General features: G+C 35.9%; 1 protein-coding gene across 2 annotated transcripts; it reads left to right on the top strand.

Moving 5' to 3' along the window:
* Positions 1-4,537: 4,537 nt before the first annotated feature.
* LOC112707554 (phospholipid-transporting ATPase 1) lies at positions 4,538-12,025 on the top strand. Of its 2 annotated transcripts, XM_025759324.3 has the most exons (8): positions 4,652-5,547; positions 5,756-6,794; positions 6,914-7,220; positions 8,622-9,330; positions 9,418-9,541; positions 9,675-9,894; positions 10,071-10,529; positions 11,531-12,025. In XM_025759324.3, exons 2-8 carry the CDS (start codon positions 5,822-5,824, stop codon positions 11,751-11,753), a joined length of 3,015 nt encoding a protein of 1,004 aa, XP_025615109.1. In that variant the 5' UTR covers positions 4,652-5,547; positions 5,756-5,821; the 3' UTR covers positions 11,754-12,025. The 2 variants fall into 2 exon arrangements, with proteins under 2 accessions (XP_025615108.1, XP_025615109.1); XM_025759323.3 differs by having other exon boundaries at positions 4,538-6,794.
* Positions 12,026-13,921: the final 1,896 nt, after the last annotated feature.

Here is a 13,921-nt window from a genome sequence, read left to right as displayed (position 1 = left end):
TTACTCAGATTTTAAATCTGATGAAGTGGGAGTGGTGAACTCTTTTTGTTCATGATTAATGACTGAGAAAATATAAATTGTCAACCATAACTATAAATCAAAAATACGATGCAGAGATCTTACTCTAGTACCAACTTAAAGTATTCAAATATTATGTTATATCAAATGTGTAGGAAATCATTTTTTTATAGAGAAATTATAAAAATAGAAATAATTAAAATAAAAATATATTAACCTAAAATAAAAAAATTAATTATAAAATTCTTAAAATTAAATTTAAAAAATATTATAACTAATTCTATTTACAGAAATATTCATAAAAGAAATTAAAAATTTGATTTAATTTGACTCAACATGCATTTTTTTTGCATTGGGCTTTTTCACTAACTGATATTTCGATCAGTTAATCTACCATCTTTTTTCTTGACAGAAAGAATAAGAAGATGATTCCCTGTGCTCTGATTTTTCATTTTTATTACAATCAAAGAGCACTACTAAAGTATTTCAAAGAAAGGAGGTTATCCTGACGTAGGCCTGCTTATGGCTTAGATCAATTTAAGTTTAATGGACTTTCTATTGAACTACTAAAAAAAATTGAAAGTATCTTGTCAATAGTATTTTTTCTTCTCTTTTTATTTTATTTTTCTTATTTTTTTCTCTTTCTCAAATAAAAGAAAAAAAAGAACAGAAACACATTATTTTCTATATTACTTTTGTTGTGGTGATATGTAGGGGTGTGCAAAAAAACTGGTTTCACTGAACTGAATTGAAACTGAACTGAAACTGTTTTAAATAAACCAGTTTTTTTAAATAAAAAACTGAACTGAAACTACAATTTTTATGAAAAACCAGTTTATTAAAAACCAGTTTTTATGGTTCAGTTTAGTTTTAAACCAAATTAAAACTGGTTTTATTTAAACTCCAAAATTAATTTTACATACTCTTTCTTTCTCTCTCTCCCCTTTCTCTCTCTCTCTCTCTCTCTTTCTCTCTCTCTCTCTCTCTCTCTCTCTCTCTCTCTCCCTCTCCCTTCTTTCCCCTCTCTCTTCCTCTCTCTCTCTCATCTCCCTCCTCTCTTTCTCCCACTCCTCTCTCTTTCTCTCTCTCTCTCTCTCTCTCTCTCACCCCCTTTCTCTTTCTCCCTCTCCCTCTTTTTCCTCTCTCTCTCTCTCTCTCCCCTCTACCTCTCCTTCCCCTTCCTTTTTCTCTCTCCTCCCCTCTCTCTGTCTCCCCTTTTTCTCTCTCCTCTCCCTCCTCTCTCTCTCCCTCCCCTTTTTCTTCCTCTCTCTCTTCTTCTCCTATTTCTCCCCTCCTCTCTCCCTTCTCTCTCTCTCTCTCTCTCTCTCTCTCTCTCTCTCTCCCCCTCCTATTTGTCTCCCTCTTTTTCTCTCTCTTCCTATCCTTCTCTCTCTCCCACTCTCTCTTTTTCCTTTCTCTCCCTTCTCTCTCTCTCTCTCTCTCTCTCTCTCTCTCTTTTCCCCTCTCCCTCTCCCTTCCTTCCCCTCTCTCTTCCTCTCTCTCTCTCGTCTCTCCCTCCTCTCTCTCTCCCCTCCCCTCTTTCTTCTCTCTCTCTTTTCCCCTCCTCTTTCTCCCTCTCCCTCCATTCCCCCTCTCTCTCCCCCTCCTATCTCTTTCTCTCTCTCCCCCTCTCCCTCCCCCTTCCTTCTTCTCTCTCTTCCTCTCTCTCTCTCTCCCTTTTTTTCTCTCCCTCCTCTCTCTATCTCTCCTCCTCCCCTCTTTCTTCCTCTCTCTTCCTCTCTCTCTCTCTCTCTCTCCTTCTCCTCTTTCTCCCTCTCATCTCTCTCTCTTTTTTCTATCGCTCTCTCTCTTTCCTTTTCTCCCCTCTCCCTCTCTCTCCCCCTCCCATCTCCCTTCTCTCTCTCTCTCCCTCCCTTCCCCTTCTCTCTCTCTCTTCCTCTTTTCCCTCTTTCCCCTTTTGTTTTTCTGCTCTCTGCCCTCTCTCCACCTCCCCTCTCTCATCATCTTTCTCTCTCTCATTTTTCTCTTTTTTCTTTCTCTTTCCTGTTCTTCTCTCTCTCCTTCCCTTATTTCTCTCTCCTTTTCTCTCTCTCTCTCATTCCCTTCTTTCTCTGTCCTTTTCTCTCTTTTTTTTCTCCTTCCTCTCTCTCCTTATTTTCTTTCTCTCCTTCCTTTCTCTTTTTTTCTTTCTCTCTCATCCTTTTCTCACTCTATATCCCTCTTCTCTTTCTCTTTCTCTTTTCTCCAAAATAAGAGAGAGAAGGAGGAGAGAGAGGAGGAGGAGGAGAGAGAGGAAGAGAGAGAAGAGAGGGGAAAAGAGCACAAGGAAAGAGAGAAGGAGGAAGAGAGAGGGAGAAAAATTGAGAGAGACAGAGAGAAGGAGAGAGAGAAAGAGAGAGAAAGAAAAATGGGAGAGAGGGATAGGGGAGAGAGAAAAATGAGAGAAAGGGATAGAGAGGGAGAAAAGGAGAGCGAAAGAAAGGGGAGGGGAAGAAAGAGGGGCAGGGGAGAGAGAGAGGAGTAAAAGAGATATGGAGATAGGGAGAGAGAGGGGAAGAGAGAGAAAAGGAAAAGGTGGAGAGAGAGTAAGGAAGACAAAGAGAGGGAGGGGGAGAAAGAAGGGGAGCGAGAGAGAAGAGGAAGAGAGAGGAGGGAGAGAGAGAGAGAGGGAGCAAAGAAGAGAAAGAGAGGAAGAGAGAAAGAGAGAGAGAGAGAGAGAGAGAGAGAGAGAGAAAGAGAGGAGGAAGAGAAGGAGAGAGGACGGAAAGAGAGGGAGAGAAAGAGAGAGAGAGTGTGGGAATAGAGAGAGGGGGAAGAGAGAGAGGGGGAGAGGAAAGGAGAGAGAGAGAGGAAGAGGGATAGGGGAGAGAGAGAGAATAAGAGAAAGGGATAGAGAGGGAGAAAAGGGAAAGAGAAAGAGAGAGGGGGAGAGAGAGGAAGACAAAGAGAGGGGAGGGGAGAAAGAGGAGAAGGGAGAGAGAGGGAAAAGGAAAATAGAGAGGAGGAAGAGAGAGAAAGGAGGGGGAGAAAGGGAGAGAAGAAGATAGAGAAAGAAAGAGAGAAAGGAGAGAGATGGAGAGGAGAAGAGAGAGAAAAAAGAGAGAAAGGAGAGAGAGGGGAGAAGGAGAGAGTGAGGGAAGAAGAGAGAGAGAGAGAGAGCAAAAGAGAAAAAGGAGAGAGAGAGAGAGAGGAATAGAGAGAGATAGAGAGAGGGAGAGAGAAGGGGAGGGAGGGAGAGAGAGAGTGAGGGGGAGAGAGAGAGAGTGGGGAGAGAGAGGGGAGAGAGAGGGGGAAAGAAAGAGGGAGAGTGTGAAAACTAGTTTTAACCTATAAACCAGTTTAAACTGGTTTCTTTAATTAAAACCAGTTTTATTTTTATGAACTGGTTTAAACTGGTGCACTGTATTATAAACTGGTTTAGAACCAGTTTCATATGTGACAAAGCAGTTTGATTCAGTTTTTAAACCATTTAAAATGGTTTAGTGCAGTTTCAGTTCAGTTTATAGAAAAACTGAACCATGTACACCCCTACCATTGGTTCAACACCTGCTCGACCCACTGATATGTAACTCAGTGGGTCGAGCAGGTGTTGAACCAATGTGTGCCACCACGATAAGCCAAAACTTCTTGCTATAGGCGAAAAATTAATGCTGGCAGTTCAGTGAGTGCGAGAAGTCTGAAAAAAGCCACGTATCCTAGGTCTGTACCGAGCTTTGCCATTCCTGCAAAAGAATTCCAGACAATAGCGAGAAGCATGGGGCTACGTCATGCATTTTTTATGCATGTTGGGTGAAGTTATCCCTGCTCATTCTTAAATTTTGTATAAATGATCTTTTTTCTTTTCGCATTTTTCATAAATTTCAGCTTTTTTCATTATGTATACCAAGATAGGATAGTGTGAGTGTTGAGATAGTATAAAACACTTCTAACTCTTTTTAAAATATCACCGTATATGTATTGACATAGTCCATTTATAACTCTATAAATAATATCATACAAAATATAATAAAAGAAGTTGGACTCTTTCAGATAAATTTTATACTTTCAATTGTGTATGGTATAATCTTACTATTAAAATACATTAATAAACTCACGTTGCCTTTCATTATTTGTAAAAAAAAATATACACCACTTTAAATTAAAAATGTTGAGACATTGAAGTAAAAAAAAAAGAAAGTAAAACGGTAGAAGAATGGAAAACACAATTTCAAAAAGAGAGAAAGAATATCCTAGGTTATCCTCTTATATAAGAAAAAAAATATTTTTATAAATTTTTGTTACAAAGTAATCGACTTTTGTTACAAATAATACTAAATTATTATAATTTTGTATAAAATGAGATACTAAAACTATTAAATCAGTCTACTAAAGAGCTTATAAATTACTGACAAACATCGTATTATTACAAGTCATCTTTTAAAAAAATATTTTTTTTTTAAAAAATTTTTCAATTAACGAGATATTTTTTATTTAAAAAAAATCAAAATTCATCTCGCCATTAGCGAGAAACTTTTTTATAATTTTTTAATAAATCATCTGTCTATATGCAAGATTTCTTAATTTTGAGTTCATGTTTTTTAATAATCTCGTCGTTAGCGAGAAAGCTGAAACCACTATACCAAAATACATCACTCTCCAACTCATCTCTAGACATAACTCCAAAAATTAATTCATATCGACATTTTTTGACCCAAAAGAAAAAAAAAACTAAACCCAAAAGAAAAAAAGTTTAGCCAACCCATGATTAACAATGTAATGTTGCACGCGCTTCGTCCAACCATCACTGACACTGACACTGACTTGTTCTTCCTTTCTTACAAGCGACAATTGCCGATTTGCCGTCCTCGTCGCCGTCGTCGTCGCCTCTCTCTCTCTCTCGCTCCTATATTGTCTTTGACCTTGTGCAATTTCGCCACCTCTCTCTCATATACACGCTTCTGCAACCACCACTATAGCTATAACAATACACTACTTTCTCTACCATCTCAACGTGCTTCAATGTTGAAACTCACCACCACTTTGGTCTCAAAACTCAATTCTAAGTTTCTAACTGCACACTATCTTTTTTAGTAATTTGAGCTTCTGGATTTTCCCTTTTCTTTTTAAATCTTGATTATTATAATTTATTTCTTCTTAAACTCCCTATGTTGTGTACTTGCGTTGCCGTAGAAGCCTAATTTGTCTGGCACCACGTTGGAATCAAGAGAGTGTCTCATATGTTTTGTCTCTTTAGTTTTCGCATCATGAGTTCTCAGCTTTATCAACATCTTCTCCGATGTCTTCCAGAACACTCCAAACCCCAAGATTTACCTCTTTAATTGAATTCAAAGACAAACAAGTCTTGCTTCACTTATGAATTACGATGGACCAAGTTGAGAATTTTCCCAATTTCAGCTCTTCCATGAACAATTCATCAAGGAACTCGACTTTTGGCCACTCAGGATCCAAGCCTGTTAGCTATGGGTCAAAGGGTGCTGATTCTGGAGCTTTAAGCATGTCTCAGAAGGAAATCAGTGACGAGGATGCAAGATTGGTGTATGTTGATGATCCAGAGAGGACAAACGAGAGGTTTGAATTTTCTGGGAATTCGATTCGTACTAGCAAGTACTCAATTATCACATTTCTTCCAAGGAACTTGTTTGAACAGTTTCATAGAGTTGCTTACATTTACTTTCTCATAATTGCAATCCTTAATCAGCTGCCTCAGCTTGCTGTTTTCGGTAGAGGTGTTTCCATTTTACCACTTGCATTTGTTTTGTTTGTTACTGCTGTTAAGGATGCTTTTGAGGACTGGAGGAGGCACAAATCAGACAAAGTTGAGAATAACCGAATTGCGTCCGTTATGGTTGACGGCCAGTTTCAAGGGAAGAAGTGGAAGGATGTAAAAGTTGGTGAGATCGTTAAGATTGCTGCGAATGAAACCATTCCATGTGATATTGTGTTGCTTTCAACTAGTGATCCTACTGGGGTTGCTTATGTGCAGACTACTAACCTTGATGGAGAGTCTAATTTGAAGACTCGGTATGCGAAACAAGAGACTCAAGCGAAGGTGCCAGAGAAGGAGAGGTTTATTGGGTTGATTAAGTGTGAGAAGCCAAATAGGAACATATATGGATTTCAGGGTAACATGGAAGTTGATGGAAAGAGGTTGTCGCTTGGGTCCTCCAATATTGTCCTTAGAGGCTGTGAACTCAAGAATACTAATTGGGCTGTTGGTGTTGTCGTGTATTGTGGTCACGAGACCAAAGCGATGCTCAACAACTCAGGTGCTCCGTCGAAGAGGAGCCAGCTTGAGACTCACATGAACTTGGAGATCATTATGCTTTCTGTCTTTCTTGTAGCATTGTGTTCAGTCACCTCGGTTTGTGCTGCTATTTGGTTAAAGAGCCACAAGAATGAGCTGGATTTGATGCCTTATTACAGGAAACTAGATTTTTCGGAAGGTGAAATGGAAAGCTATCAATATTACGGATGGGGATTGGAAATCCTTTTTACTTTCCTTAAGTCAGTTATAGTGTTCCAGGTGATGATCCCTATATCCTTGTACATATCCATGGAGCTCGTCCGTGTTGGTCAGGCATATTTCATGATCCGGGACTCCAGAATGTATGATGCAGCAACAAATTCAAGATTTCAGTGCAGGGCTCTGAACATTAATGAAGACCTAGGCCAAATTAAATATGTCTTCTCTGACAAAACCGGTACACTTACCGAGAACAAGATGGAGTTTCAATGCGCGAGCATCTGGGGTGTCGATTACAGTTCCACAGAAGCAAGTTTGGAGCATGGGCATCAAGCTGAATGCTCTGCTCAAGGTGCAACTCAGTTTTTCCAATATTTTAATTTTGTGCTAATTCACTTTTAACATCACCTATACTGAGCGATCTTGTTTATAATTAAAATGTTCTATTTTTGTGTCATTATTTGATCTTAGTGGATGGAAAGGTCTTGAAGCCAAAGATGAAGGTGAAGGTCAATCAAAAGCTTTTGCAATTATCAAAAAATAGTTTTAGAAATGTTGAGGGAAAACAAATATATGATTTTTTCTTAGCACTGGCAGCCTGCAATACAATTGTACCTCTCGTTGTTGATACATCCGATCCTACAGTTAAGCTGATAGATTACCAAGGGGAATCTCCGGATGAACAAGCATTAGCATATGCTGCTGCTGCCTATGGCTTCATGCTCATAGAACGAACCTCAGGTCACATTGTCATTGATATTCATGGAAAAAGGCAAAGGTAAACTGACCTTCTTTTCCTAAAACTTCTGCTTTTCATCTTTTCTATACTCTGAACTTTATGGTGTTACTAGTTTTGACTTAATGTTGACTGAGCAGATAGGAAGGTTGTCAGCACATTTTTTGTTTGGAATTTCCTGTGGAACTTAGATCATGAGTTTCTTTATCTTTTATTTATATATATTGGTTGGCCTTGAATGTGTTTATTGAATATAGAGATAGCAGTTAGCAAATCAAGAAAGAAAATGAATGGGAACTTAGAGCTATGCCATACAAGTCTTCCATTTAGGTGGAAGTAAGTTGAATATATGGAGTATAATTCAGCACTAGACACACTAAAGTATAATTCAGAAACAGACGCACTGATTTAAGCTTACAGTTGAAAGTTGGAGATTGCAGGACAAAAGGATAAGTTACTAATAGGATGGAAGCTGTGCAGATGAAATTGCTGACTCTTTTAAATGAGATAAGAAAGTATCACTAAATGCCAGGCATAGAAACATGAGAGAGCAATCTAAGTGGTGCAAAGATGTTCCATCAGTTGAGTAGGCGGATTAGACAAGATTAGGAATGAATGCACTAGGGAGAGAGTTGTGGCAGTGCTTGCTGTGGGAACATGGCAGAATCTCACCATCTGGGGTTTAGTCATCTCACCATCTGGGGTTTAGTCATGCGAGGCAAAGATCTGTAGAATCCCCAACAAGAACAGTAAGTAAAATTAAAGATTGGGTCAATACGTAGTTCAATAGTTGTTACATCTGAGCTAAGAAATGGAATGTCTGAGATGCTGATTTCAATGTGAATTCCCAGCCAACTAAGTGTTTGTTTCGGTTATGGAAAACAAGTATTAAGGAAAATAGGAAATACAAGAAAGGAAAGAATGTCCTTGGCATAATGAATCACTTCGGCGTCTTCTAGTCTCAATTCTGTTCTACCCAACAATGGAAGCCCTTACAAGATTGAACCGTCATTACTACACCTTAGTTTGTCTCTTTTCCTGATTTGCTTCTTTGGTCAACCCACTCTTCCTTTTCTTCATATCTATTAATATCTAAGGGCCTTGCGTCTCTATCATTACACTGTTAAAATGACTTAGGCACAGTTGTGATAAGATGCAATGGCATTGATTTACTGATGGTCAATGCCACAAAAATGAGATTTTTTTTTTCTAGGTTGAGCCATATAAATTTGGAAACAAAGTTAAGTCATCTACATGTGCACTTTATCTTCCTTCTTTCCAGGCTCTATATTATATACATAGAGTACAATGTGTTTATTTGTCTTGTTTGTTACCTGAAATCTAAATAACAAGAAGTCCTGATTCCTCTTAATGAAGTCTCATGAACCACTAGTCATGGTTTTCCACTTTTTTAATGAAAATAGTCCCATATGGGCTGTGCAGGTTCAATGTCTTGGGTTTGCATGAATTTGACAGTGATCGAAAGCGAATGTCAGTTATCTTGGGGTACACAGACAATTCTGTGAAACTTTTTGTAAAAGGAGCAGATACATCCATGCTTAGTGTGATAGATAAATCACTGAACGCTGAAATACTACGAGCAACTGAAACCCATCTTCACTCTTACTCCTCCCTGGGTTTGAGGACACTTGTTATCGGAATGCGGGACCTGAGTGTGTCAGAATTCGATCAATGGCACTTTGCCTTTGAAGCAGCAAGTACTGCTTTGCTTGGAAGGGCTGCCTTACTTCGCAAGGTTGCTAGCAATGTAGAAAATAATCTGTGCATATTGGGTGCAACTGCTATTGAAGATAAACTACAGAAAGGAGTACCGGAATCTATCGAGTCTCTAAGGACTGCGGGTATTAAAGTATGGGTATTAACCGGGGACAAACAGGAAACTGCCATATCAATTGGCTACTCCTCGAAGCTGTTGACAAACAGCACGACTCAAATTATAATCAATAGCAACAATAGAGAGTCATGTAGAAGACATTTACAGAATGCTCTTGTTAAGTCTAGACAACCATTGGCTGCATCTGCAGTTCCCAACAATTTTGAAGGATTTTCTGATGCTATTGCAACACCAATAGCCTTGATTATTGATGGTACAAGCCTTGTGTATATTCTTGACAGTGAACTTGAAGAAGAGGTAAATGGTACTAAATATTGAACTTCCTTTGCAATGTTTTATTCCATGCTCAACTCCTGACATTGTCTATTTCTGTTGAGATTCCAGCTCTTTGAACTTGCAAGTAGATGTTCTGTTGTTCTGTGTTGTCGAGTGGCTCCGTTGCAAAAGGCTGGAATTGTTGCCCTTGTTAAGAAAAGGACGGCTGACATGACTCTAGCCATCGGAGATGGTATGAAATCTTACACTTGTTTCCTTAAAAAAATTAAACTAAATACTACAACAAAAAATAAGGATATAATTTTTTTGCTTTGCCTGATTGATGTTTTATTTTAAAATAAGTAATTATTATGCATGTGTTTCAGGTGCTAATGATGTCTCGATGATCCAAATGGCTGATGTTGGAGTTGGCATCAGTGGACAGGAGGGTCGGCAAGCTGTGATGGCTTCAGATTTTGCAATGGGACAGTTTCGGTTTTTGGTTCCTCTTTTATTCATACATGGGCATTGGAATTATCAACGACTTGGTTATATGATAATATACAATTTTTACAGAAATGCTATCATTGTTCTCGTCCTGTTTTGGTAAGCTACAATTCAGCATGCGTAAATATATAGATATTTTTGTTATGCTATTGTAAATCTAGATATGCCACAAACATTGCCTTACTCGGTTTCTTAGCTCTTGTTAACTGAACCTACCTGGTTATTTAGATAAAAATGATTTTGTTAATGTTTTATTCCTCCAAATTGTTTTTCAGGTATGTGCTTTTCACTGCCTACACTGTGACAACTGCTATAAATGAGTGGAGCAGCATGTTGTATTCAATAATCTACACGGCGTTTCCGACTATTGTAGTTGGTATTCTTGACAAGGATCTTAGCAAAAGGATTCTCCTAAAGTATCCTCAGCTTTATGGAGCCGGGCAAAGACGAGAGGCTTACAATAAAAAATTGTTTTGGGTGACAATGGCTGATACTTTTTGGCAAAGCATTGTTGTTTTCTTTGTTCCCCTCTTTGCCTACTGGGGAAGCACTGTAGATATATCAAGCATAGGAGACCTTTGGACACTTTCAGTGGTTATTTTGGTAAATTTGCACTTGGCTATGGACATCATCAGGTGGAATTGGGTTATTCATGCAGTCATTTGGGGCTCTATTGTTGCAACTGTCATTTGTGTCATGATTATCGATGCCATACCGACATTTTCCGGATACTGGTATGTGCTATCTTTCCCCATTCTCTATCTTTTTATACCTATAAACATGTATCTGTATATCTCTGTGGTTAAATGAGTATGCTTGTGTTTGTTTATTGTTTCTTGAGCATCCAATCTTAAGCGAGATTACGGAGGAAAATTAAACTAGGAAAACAATAATAAATGTACAGATCTTAATGACCAGGATTTATTGATGAACCTAATATTTAGGGTAACTTGCTGGCCTTCCTTGAGGTTTTCTGATACTATACTCAGCATTTCTTTTCTTGATATTCATATTTATCCTTGACCTTGTGAGTTCAATGTTGTGTTTTACGAAATATAAGAGAATTAACTGTAATATCAGTTAAAGTTCAATTGTGGTTAGTTTGTGTATTTAAAATTTTTAAAGGGAGTGCCGTGTATAGCATAGCTTTGATCTTAGGGAAGTCAATGTGATTTATCCTAATATTCAAGCATTTTGGAGTTGCCTGTCCCAAGCATGAAAATAATATTTCATTTCTTTTTAATTCATTGGATTTCCGGAGTGATGCTAAACCCTTCAAGAAAGTGCTTTTTTGTTTTATAGGCTTAGAATAAGTTACTACGATGTTTAGAAATTAGAAGTTTAGAACCCAACATAGAAGTTAGTTTATCTATCTTCATTCACCACATGATGTTGGAACTTGGAAATCTTTAAATTCTTTAATCTTAGGATCATCCATGTTAATCAAGAAAGTTAGAATCATACGTAATCCATGAGCACGATTGAGGGTCTTGTGATTCTTGATCTTGATTTCGATCCTTGATCTTAATTTGTGGTACTTGATCTCATTAAGATCTAAATCGATAATAATCTTAATCTTTTTTATTATTTTTTGATCGTGATTATTCGTTCTTATATATATTTGTATAGCACACAAATAGACCAATTACATATGATTCCCTAACATAAGAAGCTTTTGCATTGCTATAGTTTCTCCATGCATAAACTCTGATGTTTGCCTTTCAAATTTTTACAGGGCCATATTTAATACTGCAGCTACTGGATTGTTCTGGTTATGTTTACTAGGAATTTTGATAGCAGCATTGCTTCCTCGTTTTGCTGTGAAATATATTTATCAATATTACTACCCCAGTGATATTCAGATCTCACGAGAAGCCGAGAAATTTGCGAATCAGAGAGTCATCGGCGGCAACAGACAAATAGAAATGTATCCCATCCCTGATGGTCCACCAAGATGACACAAGTGACTCTTGTTCCTTTTTTCTTCGATCTTTTTCTTTTGTAAAGTTACATCACATATTCTTTAGGCTGCGTCGGAATATTTTTCTCTTCTGTTGGTTGCCATGTCTCATTGTCTTCTATCCGAAGGATAGAGTATTTTTGGTTTTTCATTTCAGAGGTTGCTTGTAATTTTATTCTTTTGTGTAGATAAATTAGCATGTTGTAAATTGACAATGATTATAGTAGAAATGAAAAGAATCCCATATGTTCTTACATATTAGATTTTAAATGAAAACTCCAATACTAGTTCCTCTAATCTGCCTTGCTTATTTTAACTCTGGTTTGATATAACTCTGCTAGCTTATAACATCATAGGGGACAACTTGCTGTAAGCCAATTCCCCTCTAAATCTAATATTGAAATTCAAAAAATTAAGTTTTGTACTTTTTACATATTTAATCATAAATCACTCACTGTATGCGTTCTCATCTTCTTTCTTCCACTTATTTTGTATGTTGTTTACATTTGTCACCGCTGATGTGTGCCTCCCCGCTCCCTATCACGTAGCTTTGCACTCCTCCATCGTGCCACTTGCCGTCCTCCATCGCGTCTCACCTTCCGCCATTATCGTTCTTCTTTTTTTCGATGTAATTTAGATTTTTTATATAATTTTAATTTTTTTATATTGCGGATGTTTTTTCGTCTTTTAGTAGAAAATGTACTAGGGTTTAGAATGCGGATGTTTCTTTTATAAAGAAATAAACATCCAATTACAAAAAAAGAAACATCCACAGTTTCTTGAAAATGTATTTAATATGATTTGAATGTTTTTTCATGTAATTTGGATGTCTTGTTTGATATAATTTGGATCTTTTTGGTATTTTTTTTTATAAAGAAAGAAACATCCACCACCCCTTAAAATTGAATTTAATGTAATTTGAATTTTTTTGATGTGATTTATATTTTTTTTATGTAATTTAGATGTTTTATTCGATATAAGTTAGATTTTTTTGATATATTTTGGATGTTTTTTCGTTTCTTAATAAAAAAATGTAATGGAATTTAGAATGCGAATATTTTTTTCACAAAGAAAAAAACATCTACAATAACTTGAGAATCAATTTTTAAGTCATAAATTCTAACAAAATAATATCTAATATTTACAAAATGAAACATATAATTATTAAGAAAGAAACAAGTACAATTCGAGAATAAATTTTTAATTAATAATTGCTAACAAATAAAAAAAATTCAATTTTTATAGAATGAAATATTTAATTACTAAAAAAGAAAGATTTACAGCCTCTTATTTTTTTTTATGGGTCTTGGGATGCATGTTAAGAGTTGACTGAAGATGATTAGTCTTATAAATTATCTAACGAAATTGATGCGTAAAAGATTTATATCAAGGTGAAAATTCAGATGAAGTCGACTTCACCTGAATTTCCACCTTATATCAATGCGGCACCAACATGGTCCGAGTCTTCCCATACATGGCAATTTCCAGGTAAGCTTCTTTCTTGGATTATGATAGCCTTCTTTAAAAGAGGGTTATTGGATTAGTATTTCCGAAATGGTATTTGCTGTGGTTTAGGAACGGATCTAAAAATAAGGAAGAACCAAAAATTAAAATATTATATAATTAATTATAATATTATATATTTAATAATATATATAATCAACCAATAAATAATAACTCAAATAGTATAATTTTTTCATACTTAATTAAGAGGTTGCGAGTTCATATCTTTAGTAAAAAAATATATATATAATCATGATTAATAATTAAAAAATATTAATAAGTATTTGTTATATAAAAAGATTATCTTAGTTTTTATATTTTTTATTTTAGATTCGATAAAACGTAAAAATTATCTAATTTTTTAATTAATTTATTTTGTTAAGTATTATTGTGACAGTAAATTATATTTTTATATTTTATATCATAAAAAAATATGCTATAAAATAATATAAATAAATTATTTTAATATATTTATTATATGTATTTAAAATATATTCTTTGAATAAAATATATAAAATATAATCGTTTTAATAAATTTACTTAATACATTATAAATTTAATATCATGAAATAAATAAATAAATTTTAAAATAATTTACTTTTATGTACTAAAAAATATATATTAATTTTTATAAATTATATTTATACTTTTTTCTATAAACCG

Source organism: Arachis hypogaea, chromosome 8 (genome assembly GCF_003086295.3).
Source record: "Arachis hypogaea cultivar Tifrunner chromosome 8, arahy.Tifrunner.gnm2.J5K5, whole genome shotgun sequence".
NCBI classification, from domain to species: domain Eukaryota; kingdom Viridiplantae; phylum Streptophyta; class Magnoliopsida; order Fabales; family Fabaceae; genus Arachis; species Arachis hypogaea.
Note: the sequence above shows the minus strand (reverse complement) of the source record. Positions and strands in the feature narration are given on the sequence as shown.

Excerpts from the sequence above, each read along its gene's own strand:
- LOC112707554 (XM_025759323.3), top strand. The coding sequence starts at position 5,342 with ATGGACCAAGTTGAGAATTTTCCCAATTTCAGCTCTTCCATGAACAAT. Across the intron at positions 7,221-8,621 it reads ATTCATGGAAAAAGGCAAAG|GTTCAATGTCTTGGGTTTGC; the intron begins GTAAACTGACCT and ends TGGGCTGTGCAG. Across the intron at positions 9,331-9,417 it reads ACAGTGAACTTGAAGAAGAG|CTCTTTGAACTTGCAAGTAG; the intron begins GTAAATGGTACT and ends TTGAGATTCCAG.